The sequence below is a fragment of the Gracilinanus agilis genome, chromosome 4 (genome assembly GCF_016433145.1).
Source record: "Gracilinanus agilis isolate LMUSP501 chromosome 4, AgileGrace, whole genome shotgun sequence".
Classification (NCBI taxonomy): Eukaryota; Metazoa; Chordata; class Mammalia; order Didelphimorphia; family Didelphidae; genus Gracilinanus; species Gracilinanus agilis.
The window spans coordinates 176,961,970-176,981,521 of NC_058133.1; the positions used below are offsets into that span (position 1 = coordinate 176,961,970).

General features: G+C 35.7%; 1 protein-coding gene and 1 non-coding gene across 2 annotated transcripts in view; one reads left to right on the plus strand and one right to left on the minus strand.

Annotated features, from left to right (window-relative positions):
* The window catches only part of RAD51C (RAD51 paralog C), a 62,177-nt gene that overhangs the window by 30,152 nt on the left and 12,473 nt on the right, over positions 1 to 19,552 (minus strand). The window contains exons 2-6 of the mRNA XM_044674213.1: positions 17,842 to 18,100; positions 15,925 to 16,091; positions 13,824 to 13,957; positions 4,655 to 4,786; positions 932 to 998 (exon numbers count right to left, since the gene is read on the minus strand). Of these exons, the coding sequence (XP_044530148.1) occupies positions 932 to 998; positions 4,655 to 4,786; positions 13,824 to 13,957; positions 15,925 to 16,091; positions 17,842 to 18,100 (759 nt within the window). The remainder of the gene's footprint in view (positions 1 to 931; positions 999 to 4,654; positions 4,787 to 13,823; positions 13,958 to 15,924; positions 16,092 to 17,841; positions 18,101 to 19,552) is intronic.
* LOC123248073 lies at positions 1,029 to 1,142 on the plus strand. The gene has a single exon (XR_006506179.1). It is a non-coding gene; the product is annotated as a U5 spliceosomal RNA (small nuclear RNA).

Consider the following 19,552-nt stretch of genomic DNA (forward strand, 5'->3'; position numbering starts at 1 on the left):
CGAAACTACCACACCAATGCAACTAACAACAATTTCGAAATAGGTTTTGATCAACGACACATGAAAAAACCAGTGGAAAGTGCGTCAGCCATGGGTGGGGCGGGGGGTGGGGGGGTGAAGGGGAAAGGAGGAGCATGAATCATGTAACCATGTTAAAAATGAATATTAATAAATGTTAAAAAAAAAAAAGAGTAGAACCCAGGAATAAAAAAAGGGAGGGTAAGGGGAATAAGAAAGGAAGATTATAAAATAGCTTTACAAAAATTTAGTTAACTTTATAATACAAAAAATTCCATGTAATGCCTCAATTTGGAGTTTAAAATCACTAAGTACAAGAGGTAACTCTGGTTTAAGCAAGCCCAACATATGGAAATTCAATTTAAAAAAAAAATTTTTTTTTTTTGCTTTACAAAAAGAAATTCCCACAGGGTTCTTTTTACCAAGCAGACTTCCAAAGTGCATTAAAACATATAGTTCTATTTGGAAAAGAACAGACTCACAAACTCTTTTCAAGAAATCATTCACTGAGGAAAAGATATACCTACTCTGTGCCAGGAACTGGATTGGCAACTAAAAGAAACAATCTTGGTGCTTGAAGGGTTTGTGTTCTATTTGAGAGGTTTCTGAGGAGGAATTCTTGGGCCCCCTTCTCTACAGTGCTCTAAATGTATATGAACATTACATTTTAGTTTTTTAGCAGAGCAGCTAAAGGTAGATTTATAACAAAAGTTTGATGGTTCTTTTTTGCCTATCTTCTGCAGTACAGTGTCATAATCCACAAGTATCTGGTTAAAAAAAAAAAATTCTGCTGCTCCCTCCTTCATGGCTTAGTGATCAGAAGAATTATAGAAAACTAGAATCCCCTACTTTTATGTACTAAGAAAAAAGCCTCCACAGACACATAAATTTTAAAAAATAATTAATTACTTACCTAAAGCAGGTACTAGCATGGACTGATTTTTATCAATCTTTGTTGTCATTTGATTAGTCCAAATTACCTGCAAAAAGAGAGGAAATCAGCTGGTGCTGTACAATGGTTTTTCTTTAAATGGAATAAATATTTTGCCTTTTACTAAAGACTATTATGGAGAGTAACAATTAAGAGCCTTTGACCAATTTTTTGAAGCCTTATTTTTCCCCCCATTTTTTAAATTGTCATGCAAAACAAACTTCCACATTGGTCACTGTTGTAAAAGCAAAGTCATACATAACCAAAACTCCAAAATAAAACCAAAAATACACTGATGTGAAAGATGACTCCGACAATTCTCTCTGGAAGTGGACAGCATTCACCTTCATAAAGTCTTTCAGGACTGTCCCAGATAATTGCATTGCTGAGTAGGCAAGTTTTCTCAGATAATCATTGTCCAATATTACTATTATTGTGTACAATGTTGAAGCCTTATTTGAATGAATGAAATGAAAAAATAAGCTTGTGCTAAAAAGAAACTCTCAATAATCCTTGATTTAAGTGTTTTCTATACCTGAAGAAAAATTCATTTAATTATATAACTACCTACATACTTATACATGATGTAGTAAAATTCTAATGTTAAGTCACTAAAATTTATTCCTGCAGGAAATGGAAAACTAAATTAAAAACTGAGGCCACCTTAGAGTTGTACCAGCTCCAACACAATGACCTTCTCTCTTACCTCATCTCTTTCTTTCTCTATTTCTCTGGTCCTTTTTTTCTCATTTTCCTCCTCTCTTCTGTCATTTAAAAAATTTCCTGTTCATGACTAACATCTGCTGATAGTCCCCATAGTTATTGCTCTTGTCCACTGGTGGCAATCAGAGCTGATGAAATGAGTAATCTCTGAATCAAACAATTAGACCACTACTAACCATGATCAAGATTTTATATTTTGAAAGTTAAGTTTTATTGAAATTTTTTCCCTTTAAAAATATTATGGCTTAACCCCAATTGCCTAGCCCTTATAGCTCTTCCACCTTGGAATTGATATTTGTTATTAGTTCTAAGACAGGAAGTAAGAATGTTTATTTTTTATAATATTTTTATATTTTTATTTATAGCTATTTTATAATACACAATATACAATAATTGTAATAAATTTTAAAAATTAAATTAATATATAATATAATGTATTTATCACAAGGTATGACTCCCTAGGAGGGGAAGAGAGAGGAACAGTGGGAGAGATTCTGGAGAAATGAAAAACAGGTATCAATAAAATTTCTTTGTAAAAGATTTGAAAAGGGGCAGCAAGGTGGCTCAGTGGATAGAGAGCCAGACTGGGAGTCTGGAGGACCTGGGTTCAAATATGACCTCAGACAATTCCTAGCTGTGTACCCTGAGCAAGTCATTTACCTCTAATTGCCTAACAATTACTGCTCTTCTGCCTTGAAGCCAAAGCTTAGAATTGATTCCAAGTCAGAAGGTAAAGGTAAACAAATAAAAGATTTGAAAGAATTAAACAAGTTAATATTATGAAAGGAAAAGGGCCATTAAAATACTTCAGAATAGGAAAAACAAACATTAGTAAGAATAACTTAAAATAGTAAAGGCTATGCGTTATGTGGTACAAAGACCTATAAATCTGACAATCAATTCCTGATATTTCTGCAATACTAAAACAATTGAGACTTACTTATGTTGCATCTGGCTAGAATGTATAAAAAACTTCCTATCTTAAAGATGAACTTCTTTCAAAAGATAAAAGCATGAATGAAAAAGCTAAGAAATGATTGCTTAGCTTACTACATAGTAAAATTGTGGTAAGAACAAAGAACTTTTATTGTAACTCTGAGTTACATAATGCCATAAATGTCTAATTCTTTTTGCAAATATAATTCTTGTTTTAAAAACTTCATTATTTTATCCACTATATTTGACAAGGAAAAATGGCAGAAATACTATCTTCTGTTTTATCAAGAATATTAAACTTAGATTTTGTCTTGCCAGTACATATTTATAATTTATTCTCTTTACAAAAATACTTGAGTAAATGCTATCATAAAAGAAAAATCCTGAGAATGACAAAAATTCCTATAAAATAACATTTTTGAGAGAAAGATGCACCAAGCACCATTTTAGAATGGCTTTCATATTGGCTGAGTATTTCTCAAGCTTTGCTCTAAGGAACTATAAATAGCTTTAAGTAGAGAATGCCACCTACTGGCCATTTGGCATGAATTTCATTTGGTTTATGGCAAATGAAAGAAAATAATTAAAATATTTACTAACAATTTCTTTAGGTGACAGAAAATTCTTAAACACTACTGTCAGGACCTAGCAGATTAGCCAATATGACAATAAAGGAAAATAATAAATGTTGGAAGGGATGTGGCAAAACTGGGATACTAATGCATGGCTGGTAGAGTTGTGAATTGATCCAACCATTCTGGAAGGAAATCTGGAACTATGCCCAATGGGCTTTAAAAGAATACTTGCCTGGGGGTAGCTGGGAAGCTCAGTGGATTGAGAGTCAGGCCTAGAGATGGGAAGTCTTAGGTTCAAATCTGGCCTCAGATACTTCCCAGATGTGTGACCCTGGGCAAGTCACTTGACCCCCATTGCCTAAAAAAAAAAAAAAATAGAATACCTGCCCTTTGATTCAGCAACAATACTGCTATGTTTGTACCCCAAAGAGGTAAGAAAAATGGGGATGGTCCTGTTTGTACAAAAATTTATAGCTGCGCTTTTTGTGGTAGCAAAAAAAATTGGAAAATGAGGGGGTGTCTCTGTATAGGGGAATGGCTGAACAAACTGTGGTATATGATGGTGATGGAATACTATTGTGCTGAAAGGAATAATGAACTGTAGGAATTCCATGTGAACTGGAAAGACCTCCATGAACTGATGCAGAGTAAAAGGAGCAGAACCAGGAGAACATTGTATACAGAGACTGAAACACTGTGGGATGATCAAATGTAATTGACTTTGCTTTTAAAAGCACTGCAAAGATCCAGGACAATCCCAAGGGATTTATGAGAAAGAATGCTATCCACATCTAAAGAAAGAACAGTTGGAGAAGAAATGCAGAAGAAAACATATGTTTTATCACTTGTTTATATGGCTATATGATTTGGGATTTTGGTTTTAAAAGATTATTACAAAAATGAATAATATGGAAATAGGTTCTGAGTGATAATAAATGTATAACCCAGTGGAATTGCTTGTCAGCTCCAAAGTGGGGAGGGAAGAAAGGAGGGAGAGAACATGAATCACATAACCATGCAAAAATATTTTTAAAAAACAAATAATTATATTTTTAAATAAATAAAATAAACTCAAAACAAAACACTACTGTCAGGAAAAATTAATAATAAAGATAACAACTCAGTAACAGCTGGCTGAATTCTTTGTTTCAGGTACTGGCCGAGAACATGGGAAAACTGCTTACCAGATATCTTACAAAATACAAGATAAACCATTACCAGAATTGACATTGTGATATCAAGCAATAATCTTCATCTAATAATGATTAAATATTAATTCAAATTATAATCAAGTAAAACCTTCAAACAAAGGAGAAAAGAACCCATCTCACTCTTTAATCCTAACATTCATTTTAAATACTAGTTACTAAGGCAAACATGAAGTCTGATTTGCTATATGTAAACAAAGGAAGCTATAGTAGGTAAAAACTGATAGCATTTATTCTGAAACTTTCTTGATCTATAAACGTACAGCTAATTTGTGATTATTTGCCATGCTGATCAGTTGCTGTGCTAGTCCATTCAGTAACCGTGTTCGAAGGGAAAGATCATCAAAATCATGACGAAATGGAAATGCAATCCCATCCACTATAATCAACTGGACCTAAAAAATAAGAGATAATAGTAAAAAGTCAATATTCAGTTCTTAAAAACTAAAAACGTGAATGCTAAGGAAACATAATCTAAGAGCTAAATTATAGGACTGAACTCAAAATGCAGGAATTTCCCTACAGTGGTGTAAAAGTGAAATTTGGGAGATGCTATCTAAAAGTATATATATTTTCTATGGACACGTGGAAATTGTCAAACTACATTCCCGTGATCCAACGGGTTTCCGTTTCCGGTTCTTTGGGCGTGGGGACACCTACGTCTCCACGCAGAAAAGAGTTTAAATCTCCTGGGTTAGGAGGGAGTGGTCTCTTGGCCAGCAGACTCGGGAGGAGACAGGAGACAATTATGGAGGCGGCAGTTTTGAATTCTTACAAGCGCGTGGTCTAATGACTTTATCTATCAGCATGGCTTTAATTAAAATATTAATTTATATTATTATAGCAGCCTTTATCATTTTTTATCCTTATAATGGCTATTCTTGACTAATTATTAATTTATACATGTTAATCATCTATACAATTAGAAATGACTGTATTATTAGAAATTGGACTTTATTATAGTCAATTGATTTGTGATTCATTATACTAAAGACAATAATTCACCCAATCAAAAGGAGTAAAAGAAATTGTAACATCTATTAAGCTTTTAACATTGTACTTATCATGACATAAATTGCACCACACTATCAAGGTACTGTATCATAGCATTTAGAGAAATGACAAGCTGATTATAGCATATTTGAAACTTCTGTCCAATAAATATTATTCTGATTTGTATCCACAAAAGCAGGGCTGAACTCAGCATAAAATCTTCAGATAAAAATCTGTCTTGCTTTGCTTGAAATATACCTGAGACAGACTACAACACTAAAAAATTTGGTATAGATCCTCATCAAAATAGTGATAACCTGTGATAGTAGTGATAACCTGTCTTCAAGAAACCCCATATCGGCCCATGTCCCAGACTGAACAATAAACCTTTGAGTACCTTTCAAACACTCAAGCCAGGACTTAGCTAAGGATAATCAAAACTTTAATTACGTGTGTAATCACCAACACCATCACCATCACCACTGCATCTAGGTCAGTCCTAGCCACTTAAGACTGTGGCTAATGCTTCCTTCTCAAGCTCCAGTGACCTCTGATGGCCAGTTGGTGCATGTCCCTTCTACTGTATATAAGCTCCTTATTTTCTGTAGATCAGAGGGAATTCCTAGTACTATACTGCTGTGCATCTTTCCCAAGACTGTAGTCCTCCCAGGGTTGTGGTTCAATATGGTGTTTTTGATTATAGCCTCTCTTGCCCTGATCAAAGAATTATAAATAGTCTGGTAGTTCTGACTATTTTTCAGGGTGAGAGTAGATAATAAAAATTTTACAAGTTCCATGCTAACAGCTCTAAGGTACAGAACTTTAAGGCAATTTATACTTATAGTGTTCCTACAATGAAATTCAAAGGCAGTCAAGAGTCAGGGAATTCACTTTACCTAAATCTTTCCTATGTATTCATTACAAAGAGTCAGGGCTAAAGGACTTGCCTGCTTTGGGAAAGATGAAAAAAAAAATTCTCCTTACTGGTCACCAAGCAAAAAGAACTAATGATTCAATAGATCTTTAAAGGAAAGTGAAGTCTTCCTACAGAGAAGGTCTTTTTTGAATCTTTGAAAGGGAGTGGTCAAAGAAAATGATTAGTTTTAGTAAAAGTTTAGGTATCTACTGTTCTACCAGATAGAACAGAATGTTACCCCTAAACTGTTCTTAACATAATGTGACCTTTCCTTTGTTCAAGATTCCGACAAATGTTACTTCAAATTTTCTTCTGTTAGGAAGATGTCTGAGGGTATGGAAGATGGTGGGGTGGAGGGGGAGGATATGTCATTTGGGGTATTTCTCTAAGCTAGAAAATGTTTGGACTTAGAATGTGAAACTAAAAAATTATTTATGGAAGACGTATCTAAAATAGAGAATACAGATGAATATTTTTTTATGACACCCATGTGCTTGTAAAAACGTCTTTCTTGTTTAGCACTTTTTTTGCTCTTTCTATGTATAGAAAATAAATACCTCTCCTATACGTTACTTGTAGTATACAGAATACCTTTCTAATCACCACTTTGGGGAGACCTTAGATATGTGCCAAAACATAGAAATTTTCCCCCAGGTGCTAGTGGAGGGTGGGGGCTTGGGGGTAGAAGGTAAAGAGTTAACTAGTAAAAGAAGAGGAACCTGTCTTTTCTTTTAGGACTAAACTCAGTGAGTCCAGGACAGAGTGGCACCTTAGTAAAAGGGTACATTGCTCCAGCTCCTTAAGCCTCCTAGTGGGATATAATTGTTAGACATAGTTGTTTGGGTTCCTGTTGTATCTTAACTACTAGAGCTGTGATGGTAAACCTATGGCATGTGTGCCAAAGAGGGCACACAGAGACCTCTCTGTGGGGCCGCCACCTGCAGAGTTGCTCCCCCTTCCCTCTCTCCACTGTGTTTCCCTGCCCTTCTACATTTACTCCCTTCTCTGAGCAGAGTACTCAGGCCATGCCCCTCCCTTTCTCCCATTCCTGTCTGGGACTTGGGGTCAGGGGTGGTTGAGTGGGTGATGGTGTCTCCTCTCCCAACACTGGGGCTGGCCCCAACCCCTAAAAGATCTCCACTTTCTTCCTTCCTTTTTTCCCTGACAGCCACCAGTCTGGGGGGCAACTCTTCCCCATAAAGGCTCACTGAGCTCCCTGTTCCCACCCCCACGTAGGTTGCACCCTAATAGCAGGCAGGGTTGGATGCAGGAGCAGGTCCTGTGGCTTGAGGAGGTAGCTTCCCTAGGTGCCAGGCAGCTGGGAGCTGGCTTTGCCTACAAATGGAATGGGGGGCTCTGGGTCTCTGAGCTACTTACCCCTAGCCTAACCCCACCTTCCCATCCCATCAAACCAGGCAGTAGCCCTGCCTCCAATGCAGAGGGTGGGGCATTGCACACAGTGGGGGTGGGCGGGGCACAGCACAGGGTTCCCAAAAGGTTTGCCATCACTGTACTAGAGTATAAGCTCCTTGATAGCAAGGGCTACAACAAGGGTAAAATATTAGCACAATGTCTTGTACAGACAGGCCTCACTTTATATAAATTCATGTTATGCAAATCTGACTTTATGTAAAGAATTCTAAAGAAATCCACATTTTCCCCCCTCCCCCCAAAAGCCAGTATTAACTATTAACTTTACTGTACAGTACTGTGCTCTCTCTCTCTCTCTCTCTCTGCCCCTCAACTTCAGGGCCTCCACCCTGCTCAAAAGCAACAACAACAAAAAGCCTAAAAAATACTTCCAAGTGAAAACAGAAAGTGAGCCTGTCACCACTCACTGCAGGAGAGGGGAGGAAAGGGATTAAGCTTGAGCCCTCCAGTAGTGAGAGGAGACCTTAGCCTTGTTCTGCCCACCCATGCAAATATCTGGCCCCATGTGTCTGTCACTATTTGGGTACTAGTAGCTGGCCCAGTCCCCATGTGTTCATCCTCCTTGCTTCTTAGTCATTGGTCCCCATGTGTCCTTGAACTCTGTGCCAGCCCCCACAGGTACTGGGTCTCTTTCCTGTCTTCCTTCTTCCCTACCTGCCCAGGGAAATTCAAGTTGCTATAAAAAATGCCTTAGGTTTATAGGACAGTCCAACACGAAAAGCAAAAACTGTCTGTTTATAATTGCTTAGTGCTTGTTGAATGCCAGTGATAAAAAAATAAAAAATCAACTGTAGGCTGTATCTGGTCTCATCTCATGCAGGTAAGACAAAGAGAGAGGTATTAAAAAGCAAACTATAAGTGAGCCACCATGATACCTTATGCTCAGAGGTATCACTTAGGAGCAACAGGTGTCATGTTAATAATTACTGAATTATTGGCCAGTTGACAGTTCAGTGATAAAATCTATGACCCATTTTTACTTCCTTTATTTGCTTTGTATTACAGACAGCCTGTTGTTGAAGGGCCAATCCATTAAATATGGAAAGGCTCATCACTGACAGGCAATCTACTAAGTGCTGAATCCTTTGTCCATGGCAATCCATGAAACACACGGAGAATTCTGTGTCAAATTCTCAATTTGTGTCCTCAATTCTGTGTCTAATTAAAACAACAAGCATTTATTAAGCACCTCCTATGTGCCAGGCACCATGCTAAGTGCTGGAAATACAAAAAAAAAATTTTTTTTTAAAGAAAAAACAATCTTTGCTCTCAAAGACCTCACAGTCTAATGGTGGAAACAACATCGAAACAACTAAGGTCAAACAAAATATAAAGAACAAATTGAGAGACAATCTCAAAGGGAAGACACTATGGTTAAAGAAAAACAGGAAAGTCTTATAGAAAGTGAGACTTCAGCTGAGACTTGAAGGAAGCCAGAAAGTTAAGAAGCAGAGATAAGGAGGAAGAATATTCTAAGAATGAGAAAAGTCAGTGAAAATGCCCAGATTCTGGAGATTTGAGCTTGTATAACTTGATAACAAAGTACAAATAGGAGAACAAAGTATAAGAACATTAAAAAGAGAAGAAAATGGTTATGAAGGGCTTTAAAAGCCAAACAGAAGCAGAAGCTTAGGTAGTTCAGTGGATAAAGAGCCAGGCCCAGAGTAGGGAGGGTTTGGTTTCAAATCTGACCTCAGATAATTCCTACTTGTATAACCTTTGGCAAGTCACTTTAACTCCTATTATTAAGACCTTACTGCTCTTCTGTCTTGGAACCAATACATAGTATCAATTCTATGACAGAAGATAATAGTTTTTAAAGGAAAAAAAAGTCAAACAAAAAATGTTATACTTGAACTTGAGGTAATAGGGTAGGGTTGAGAAGAGTGACATGGTCAGACATACGAGTTAGAAAAAATATGTTTGCATAAGCAATTGAAGGCTGGCTGAACAAATTGTGGTAAAGGAATATTACTGTGCTACAAAAAAGGATGAAAAAGAACGATTTAATAGAAACCTCCACTTGCAGAGTAGTTAAATGCTAGAAATGGAAACAAAAAAAGCTTTAAAAATCACATTGTTTTTAAAATATCTATAAATGTGAAATTAATAGTTAGAACTTTGATGTAAGACAAAGACCAAAATATAGGCAAATTATCTAAAGGACTGAACCATATCAAAACTGATAGTCTCACAGCCAATAATTTCATCATGTGCCAAAGTAGTAATATTTTGTAGGGTATTTGGTCCTTTTGTCTTGCATTATTAGTGACAAGAATAAGAAAAAGACAATCATGAAGAAAGATTATCTACCAATATCTGTTGAGAAGCACAAAGAGATAAAAAATGTTATATGAAGAATGACAAGAGTTTCCAAAATGAGTTAACATATATGGGGTGTCCCAAAAAGTCTCAGGGAAATTTTAAGTTCTATTAGCTTGAAGTTTTACTGGCTTTTTGAGACACTCTATACTTTTAATGTTTTTGATTTAGATAGGAGGAAACAGGGGTGGATGGCAGAAAACATGTTGGCTAAAGTTTGAAAAATAAAAAAGGTTTGATAATGTTTACCACTGTCACAAAAGGTGCACAGTGATTTAGTAGTGGAAACATGACAGTGGAAGAGGTCTTCTAAGTTCTCCTGTTTGCAAATAGTATTGGCCTCTTCAGTGAGATCCATGACTACTTAAAAAAAAAAAAAAAAAAAAAAAAAAAAAACCTGGACCAAATAATGCATAAGGAAAAATAGGATGGAGAGAAAATGCCTCTTTTCCATACTATTACAAGCAGCTAGATAACTATGTCACTGAATACAGATCTTCGCTCTTCTTCCTGTCTCAACCCATTCCTCTCTTTCCCCTCAATTTCCTCTCTCTACCCAGCCCTCACTTTCCCCTTCTCTCTCTTTCTCTCTCATATATGCATACACACATACATTATTTAGGCATTCATATATGAATATATGCAGGTGCATAACTGAGATGATATGGCGTCCATTAAAAACTTTCTAATGGAATATGAACATCAAAAAAATCCAAGAATATTTACTTTGTCCTAATGGAATGTCTTTAAAAAAACAAATTAAAAAAAACAAGAATGCTGCTTCTCCTAAGAAAGTACATAAATTATTTTCTTGGCACTTGAAACTAGCTTGAAAAGTGCTCTACATTATCAAATTGCTCTTTTGGCTATGCTGTGAGAGCTCCTTGTAGATTTGTGAAAATAATTGAATAACTAGATTAAAGCTTAAGGACAGTATATTTTACTAAAGATAGTACATATTGATAAAGAAGGAAAACTAGTATGGCCAGCAACTTTTTTCTAAAACTAGAGCCCTCAATTTTATAAAGCCATTAGTTACTTCCCAGGTAACTTTTCTGAACACCAAACAAGATGACAGAATTCAAATCTGAAGGATTATCTAATCTAAGAAACAAGCACAATCATGACAAGTTCTGAAGTCAAGCTGCCTTCAAAATAGCACAGCCTCAGTAGCATAAGTAAAACATTTCCACCAAGTAAATGTGTCACGTCTTTTCATTTTGTATTAACCGAACCTACCATTCTAGAATATGAAAATGCCTTTGAGAAATTTGGGGTGGAACATGACACTGAAGATTATGTGTAGTAAATGGCTTCCAGATCATAATGTTTAATGTCCTCAAAGTAATTAACTGCCTGTTATTTCTATTTACCCCAAAGAATCAATGTGCAGATGTCCACATCATGTAAGGGAAATGTAAATAGCTGATTCAAAATATGTAATAATAATTGCATTGTTCTATTCTAATGTGGTTTTATCTCTAAGTGTCTATAAAACTTAATGTGTAAATACCATATTAATTTTATATGTTTTTTACTGGTTTAAGTATTATATCTTAATGCAAAACACTTTTAGGTGTCAGATGATTAAAAAAAACCCACAAATCCTTACATCTTAGAATCAATATGGTGTTTTGGTTCCTAGGGAAAAAAGTGGTAAGATTAGGCTATGGGGGTTAAGTGTCTTGCCCAGGGTCACACAGCTAGGAAGTGTCTGAGACCAGATTCGAACCTAGGACGTTGTGTCTCTAGACCTGGCTCTCAATTCACTGAGTCACCCAAAGGCCCTCTATCAAATAATTTTTTTAAAAGGTATCTAACTAATTAGTGATTTTATAACTATGGAAATTGTGTTGTATAGAGATACTTTAAAGTGCTACATGCAAAAAAGAAAAGAAATGTGGATTTTAAAAGTGAGAAAAAAAAGGGATAAATAAATGAACAATTCAAGTACCGTGTTGATACTTCCAAAATGTAAAATAATATAGAGGAAGACCTCCAGTAAGTTGAGTAGATTTTCTCTGGAGGATTCAAGAAGAAACATGGACAAGCATCACAAAGAAAGCAAGAGTGGATGCTGAGGTATATCAATGGGTGGAATATCTAGATGTCAGCACAGATGCAATGAAGTGTAGAAATACTAAAGGTTACAGAAACAAAGCAATTTATTGTCCCATCTCAATAAGGAAACTGAAATATAATTCCCAAGAAATGTTCTTGTCTAGGAAGACAATCGCCAGGAGGTTACATATTATTAAATTATTTAGGAAGCCATCACATGAAGTTAGCCATTAGAAAAACACTTGGGGAGCATCTAGGTGGCTCAGTGGATAGAGAGCCAGGCCTGGAGATAGAAAGTCCTTGGCCTCAAACACTGTCTAGCTGTGTGACCCTGGACAAGTCACTTAACCCCGATTGCCCATCCCTTACCACTCTTCTTCCTTGGAACTGATATTTCATTTCATATTGGTTCTAAGACCGACAGTAAGGATTTAAAAAATACAACACTTGAAGATCTCTTATAGAACTGGGATTGAATTTGTGATTTCATAATACAGAAATAAGGAAACATTCTCTTCCAAAACAGCTAATGCCTTCTCTACAATGTATATAGAGAGCTGCCTTAAGTATAGGAAAGTAAAAGGGATCTGCCCATATTCACCCAGCCGTATATATCAAAGGTAGGACCTAAAACCAGGATGAAAGGCTGGCTCTCTACTCATTATATTGAACAGGCCCTTCTTTTTTTTATAGCATAGTATAAGAATACTTTTAAATATTTATTAAGGTTACATTTATAAAGGCTGTGTGTCAACAACCGTAGCAAAACAAAAGTATTTATGGCTCGTCACTATTTTCAACTGTGGCAGTTATCTCCAGATCATTTTGTGTGGCTGCTGCATACAGTCAGGTGGAAGTCTGGAAAAATGCTACCTGTTTCTTAACTCCTTTGATTTGTTAGATGTCCACAAAATTAAACACAGCAAAGAATAAAGCAAGGAAATCTAACTCTGTGAAAACCTTGAATCATATACAGAGGTATAATAGGGAGAGTCGGCATTTGGGGGTTAGCATATCAATCTAAGGAATTTCTTTTGTTACAGTCCTCCAGAGCTTTTTTTTAAAGCAAATGTTCACCCAGAAGGAGTAGTTACCTAGCCCAACTATGTTGAACTTTGGAAAAGGAGAGATAAAGCCCCCCTGAGGCATAACCAAACTCCAAATGCAATTGCCAAAGTATATTGAATTAGACTTCCATTGTATTCCCTCTCTAAATTAAAGACAGCTTCCAAAGTATATTGTCCTAGATGGCCACCTGCACCAAGTAGCATAGGTTCTAATTGGGCAAGGAAAGGCAATAGAAGGGGAAGAAGGCTTTCACTGAGTCTATGAATAGAAAAGGCATTTTAAAAAGTGTTAATTTGCAGAACATATACTTCTCCATAATTAAGGCAATACAGTAAACCTATTTTCAGCACAAAGTGCCTCAGGAGGCAAAATGTCGGTATGACTATTATTGGGTAGTAAATAAATGAAAAGAGGGAAATAGTTGTGGGGGTGGCAAGAGAGAAGGCAAAGGAAGAAAATGGGAACAATTGGTGGTTTGCATCATCCAGAACAAAAAATTAAATGTTTAGATGGTGGTAAGGGGGAAAAGGGAAAAAAAATGTTCTGACCGCCTAAAGAATTAAGAAAGATTTCTTTTATGTTAGCTGGATGTTGCTGTGCGCATGGCCTGTGATTTTCAAACCTCTCCAAAGGTGCCATACCTTTGAATGTTCCAAAAGGAAGTCTGGAAGGAGATGAACCTGTGCCAGTAGTTCTGTATAGTTGTGGCAACGAAAATAATAGATATGGGAGAGAATGCTTTCTAGGGAGAAGTTCTCCAGTGCTTTTTGGTGCTCTGAAACAAACAACAACAGATCCTTAGATAATGATGTATTTATAATCTCTTATTACTTTGATGAGGGTGGGAAAGTAATGAATCAAATAATAAACAAGAAGAAAAGTCTTGGTTTCTTTGGACTATATTCCTGTTTAGTTCAAATATCCAACTCAAGTCATGACTTGAATTCTGTTTTCAGCTTTTCTCCTGCTTTCTAGGATCCTGAAAAAAAAAAAATTCAATATCTGTAACCTATTTCTCCCTCACATTTGTAAAAGGTAAGGTAAAATCTATACTTTGTCCATGCTTTAAGACCTAGGTTTAAGCCTTAGCTCAATCACTTACAAGTTAAATAAGTTGAACAACTCATTTAAGCTCTCTAAAATTTTTCCTCACTTGTAAAATAGAAACAATAAAACCACTACTACCTACCTCACAGGGTTGTTACATGAAAACATTTTATAAATCTTGAAAAGGTACTATAAACGTGTTGTAAGTATTATTAAAAATCTAAGCTATTATTAATATGGCCAGATCATAATTTCCATATCTCCCAAAAAGAGAAAAAATGTTTTAAAATTTATTCCACATGCTTTTTGCCTTCACGTAACAAGGCATTTTAAGGGCAAAAATTTATGAGAAAGACTATATTTGCTAATTGAAGTGAAATACTTTGAAGTTAAATTCTTTGAAAAAGTGCAAAACAAAACCACCCACTATTCTCATACACTTAATAAGGGAAAAATCAAAGATTTAGAACTGAAAGGTCCCTTGGAGGTCATTTAATGCAACCCCTGCAATTTGTACATGAAAGGCCCTGGGGAAGTGGTTTGCCCAAATCATATATGTATTTAAATAGCAGAGCTAGAATCTGAACACAAGTCCTTTACCTCCAAATCTGGCACCTTCTTACTGTGCTATATCAATAAACTAATCTTTTAAATACTTACTAAATTTACTTAAAAAAATTTTTAATGTTATCTTAACCCTAGTAGACCACATAAAATAAAGGCTGATTCAAAATTTTGCATTACAGTTATGTGTAAAAAATTATGTCATGATTTTATCAGACTCCATGAAGTCAGGGGCCATGCTGTATTTTATATGTGCCTCGCAAAGAAGTGCTATGCTATGTGCTTTTGGCACAAAGCAGAGGTGCTAAGTAAGTGCTAAATTGAACTGCTTGTTGTCTAGTCCAAGCAACATGCAATATTATACTTCACATAGCACATAAACGGGCTTTTAAAATAAATTGCATAAATGTGTATTTTACCATGAATGAATGACCAAAAAAAGCATTTATTAAGCATTATTCCTTATGTACTAACCACTATGCTGAGTGCTAGAAAGACAAATAGGAAAAGTCAGTCCCTGTTATGAAGAGGTTCGCTCTCTGTTTGGGGAGTACAATGCATATAGGTGAGTTCAGGTTCAGGTACATGAAAAGGCCCAAAGATCTAAAGGGTACATATATTTTGGTGTTTGCTCCCTCAGGGTATAAAGCCTTACAAGAGAATTAAGGGCAGGAAGGGATTTAGGAAAAGTACCCATCTATGGCAAAACATCTAAAGCAGTGATGGCTAACCTTTTAGAGACCAAGTGCCCAAACTGCAACCCTCCTGGTGCATGTGAGCTCCCCACCTTACTCCAGACAGGGGAGGAAGGAAGCGCTCCCATTGGGCTGCTGGGAAAAGGGGCAATGATGTGAGAAATGCCCTCAGGTGCACCTGGAGAGGGGAAGGGGAGCAGCCTCCTCTGGTACATGTGCCAGATCTAAAGGAATGAAAGACTGGGAGGGTGGGGTGGGGTGGGGGGGGTACCGGTAGGGGGAGAGAAGCCATTTAAAAATCATTTATTTACTTCACAATGAATTTTAAACATCAGCACCTGAATATAATTATTTCTAATTAAATGTATATGTAGGCTCTAGGGAACTCATTTATTTTCATCTTCTGTCCTACAAAGAACATTTCTTCTAAACTCACCCTCTTCCAAGTGTGATCCTGCAATAAGGTGAAGATGCTGAACACAGGCTGTGGCAAGATCTGCCACTCTGTCAACCATAAAACTTCCTTCTGTATCAAGGAATATGGCTTCACCAGCTACACCTCCAAAACATTCTGGGATCTGTACATCTACTGCCAACTGCATGCTGTGCAGAGAAACAAAAGTCAAAAGAAGTGAGTGTGTCACTTTTATGTTCACCCTGAGGATAAAGAAGGCTTGTAAATTTCAAGCTTAGGGAGGGTTAAGCTTGACCCTGGCAACTGGCTTCCCTTGGGATGAGCTGGGCCAAGCTAGAGCAAAGTGCAGGTTTTAACTTCACCCAATTTAATTTACCCTTCTAGAGCCTACAGAGCATAGCTTTAAGTTGATGAACCTATACTTGGTAGTTATTTCTGGCTGGCATCACTACAAAACAAATTTATTTAAATTTTAAAAATGGTATCTGAGAATAAAATGAAGTATTTTCTAGCAACACTTAGAGTTGCTAGAATTTAAACTTGGAAAGACTTACATGAAATAATGAAGAGAAATGAGCAGAACCAAGACAATGTTATATACAGCTACAGAATTAATATTTAACAAATAATCCATGAATGTCCATCTCGAGAAAGAACTGATAAATAGAAACACAAAAGACATAATTGGTATGAGATTTTTTTTGAGGGGTCAGATGATGCTTTCTATGGCGTGGAAAACAGAGGGAGGAGGAAAAAATGGGGGGGAAAAGAATTAGAATGGCATTATCATTCTAATATCTTAACACACAATGAAAAGTGATGGCCAGGGAAGGGGTACTTTGGTTAGGAAAGTTATAGGGATAACGAATGGGTTATAGGAAGTATATTGGCAGACTTAATTTAAGAACAAGAGTCGATTTGATATTCATGATAGAGGTTGGAGGGTGGCCAGAGTAGGAAGTATAATAAATAGTGATAGGAGTTTTTTTGAAATGGTGTTCAGGAAAGGCATTACCTAGTAGGGATAGAGGACCCCAGAGCAGATGAGAAGAATTGATAGATAGTAATGACACTAGTGCTGAATAGTGCAGTGGGTGGGTGGGAGGATAGGTTGGGAAGTGTATTTTTGGTGGGAGGACTGGAGAAGAGAATCTGTGAATTTACTGGCATGAGGAACTCCTAGCATGGAAACTTCCCTTATCAATGAGATCAAGATCATCAAATCTATATCTTAAAAGAGTGCCTGGGAGTATCAATAGGTTGAATGATTGCCCAAGGTCATTAAACTAATCTAGGCCAGAGGTAGAACTTGAACCCAGTTCTTCTTTTCTCCAAGGCTAGCCTTCCACTATATCACATTATCCTATATCTTTATACATTGTTGAAAAATATTAAAATGGCATAAAAACGAATTAAAGCTATTGAGGATAATCCCCTGACCTTTTAAAGATGACATGAGTAACAATTCCTAGGCATGTTTACATGTTGTCTCATCCATTAAACTGTGACTTCCTTGACAGCAGAGATAAAATTTGTTTTTTGTCTCTCTTTGAATCTCTATCAATTAGCATAGTGCCTGGAACATAGTAGGTACTTAATTATACTAATTGATTGAATGATTTAACATATTCTTTTAGAAAATATGTTTTGATTATACTGTCCAGCAGAATACTAGGTTGTTTCCAACAGTGCTGAAATTCACTAACGCATTTCTTATGGCCTAATTCTCACACCAAACAAAAATACATTTATTTATCAAATGGGGCTCTTCAGTAATAGAAATAAATAAGTAACCTCTGATTTTGTTTTAAACATAAATAGATATAAAAGCTTACATTTAAAAAATGTTTTAATTGAAGATGAACCTATAACTCAGAATTCCTTTAAATAACTTTAAATATTAATGCACATCCTTTAAAAGTGACATTTTTCTTTTACCATAACTGTGTTTTTCCAACACCTGGTGCACCACAAATCTCTGTTGTTTTGGTTAGGGGTATTCCACCCCCCATAATATTATCCAGCGCTGAACAGAAGGTAATTATAAAGCCTTGGGTGTGTTCTTGCTCAAGAAGTTCCAATGCTGTATATTTCTTGCCTGATGTAGATACAGAAGCAAATCCTGACAGATCTACAGGGAATTCTCGCTTTATGATTTGCAGTGTTTCTAGAGCCTCCTCTTTAGAGATCCCAATTTCTGAAAGTTAAGAGAAAAATATAATGTAACAAAAAAAAGAATTGATTTTAAGATCAGAACAAAACAACAATCTGTAAAATAATCATGTATTTATCTTCTCTCACTTTAATCAAAGTCAAGGTCCTGAACATGCAGAAACAAATATAACTTGATTATGAACTTGGATCTCATCTTTCACTTAAAATTATTACCTTATACCACATGTCACAATAAATATTAAATGGATATGTGATCTTCTTATTAAAAACCATATCATAAAAAAATTAGAAGATCCTATACTTAGAAAGACAATATAATAGGGATGGAGGTAATTACAGCATATAAAATGGGTAACTGATTGCATGAAACTGATTATCTGAAGCTGTTTGTGTTCTTAGAAAAACAAAATTAATGTTCTTTGGATAAAAAGGGAAGTGGTCAAATGGGAAAATATCTTTGTATAAAATTTCTCTGATAAGGGTTTGGTGTATGAGGTATGTAAACAGATAAATATAAGAACGAAAGTCATTCCCTAACAGATAAGAGATCAAAAGATATGAACAGTTCTCAAAAGAATTGCAAACTATAAGAATTCTCTGAATCACTAACATTATTGAGAAATGAAAATCAAAACAACCCTTAAGTTTCACCTCACACCATGTAAATTTGCAAAGATGAGAAAAAAAGATAATTAATGTTAGGATTGTGAGAAAATGGGCATACTAGTTCATTGTTGGTGAAGCTGTGAATCAATGCACATTCTAGAAAGCAATTTGGAATTATTCAAATAAAACAACTAAAATTTCCATATTCATTGAACCTGACATCTCACTACTAGACTTTTGTCCCAAGGATGTCATCATTAAGAAATATTCTATATACAACAAAATATTTGTAACAGCACTTTTTGTGATAGCAAAGAATTAGAAACAAAGTAGATGCCCATTGATTACAAAAGAGCTAAACAAATTATGGAACATGAATGTAATGGAATTGTATTGTGATATAAGAAACAACAAATGATGACAAGCATGAAAATATTATGCTATTTGATGCAGAGTGAAGTAATCAGAGCCAAGAAAACTATATATACAGTGACCAAAACAATGTAAAATGGGAATGACTATACAATAATCAAAAGTGAATGTTGTAAAAAAAAAAAAAAAAAAAGTGAATGTTGTGATTAGCTCCAAAGAAGAGATCTGAGAAGGCACTCTCTCTCCAGCCTTTAGTAAGTGTAAAAGTCTACAGGTTTGGTACAATGTATTTGTCTTCATATTTTTTTAGATAGATTTATCAGTTTTACTGATTTTTTCCCCTAAAAATATTATTTGTTATATGGAATGCTTTCTAGGAGAAGAGGAAGGAGAGGAAACTCTGAGGAAAATGTTGGTTATATAAAAAAGTGAAAAATCAGTAAAAATTATATGGACTCTATACCTATTTAATTAGTAACATTAAACTATTTCATTA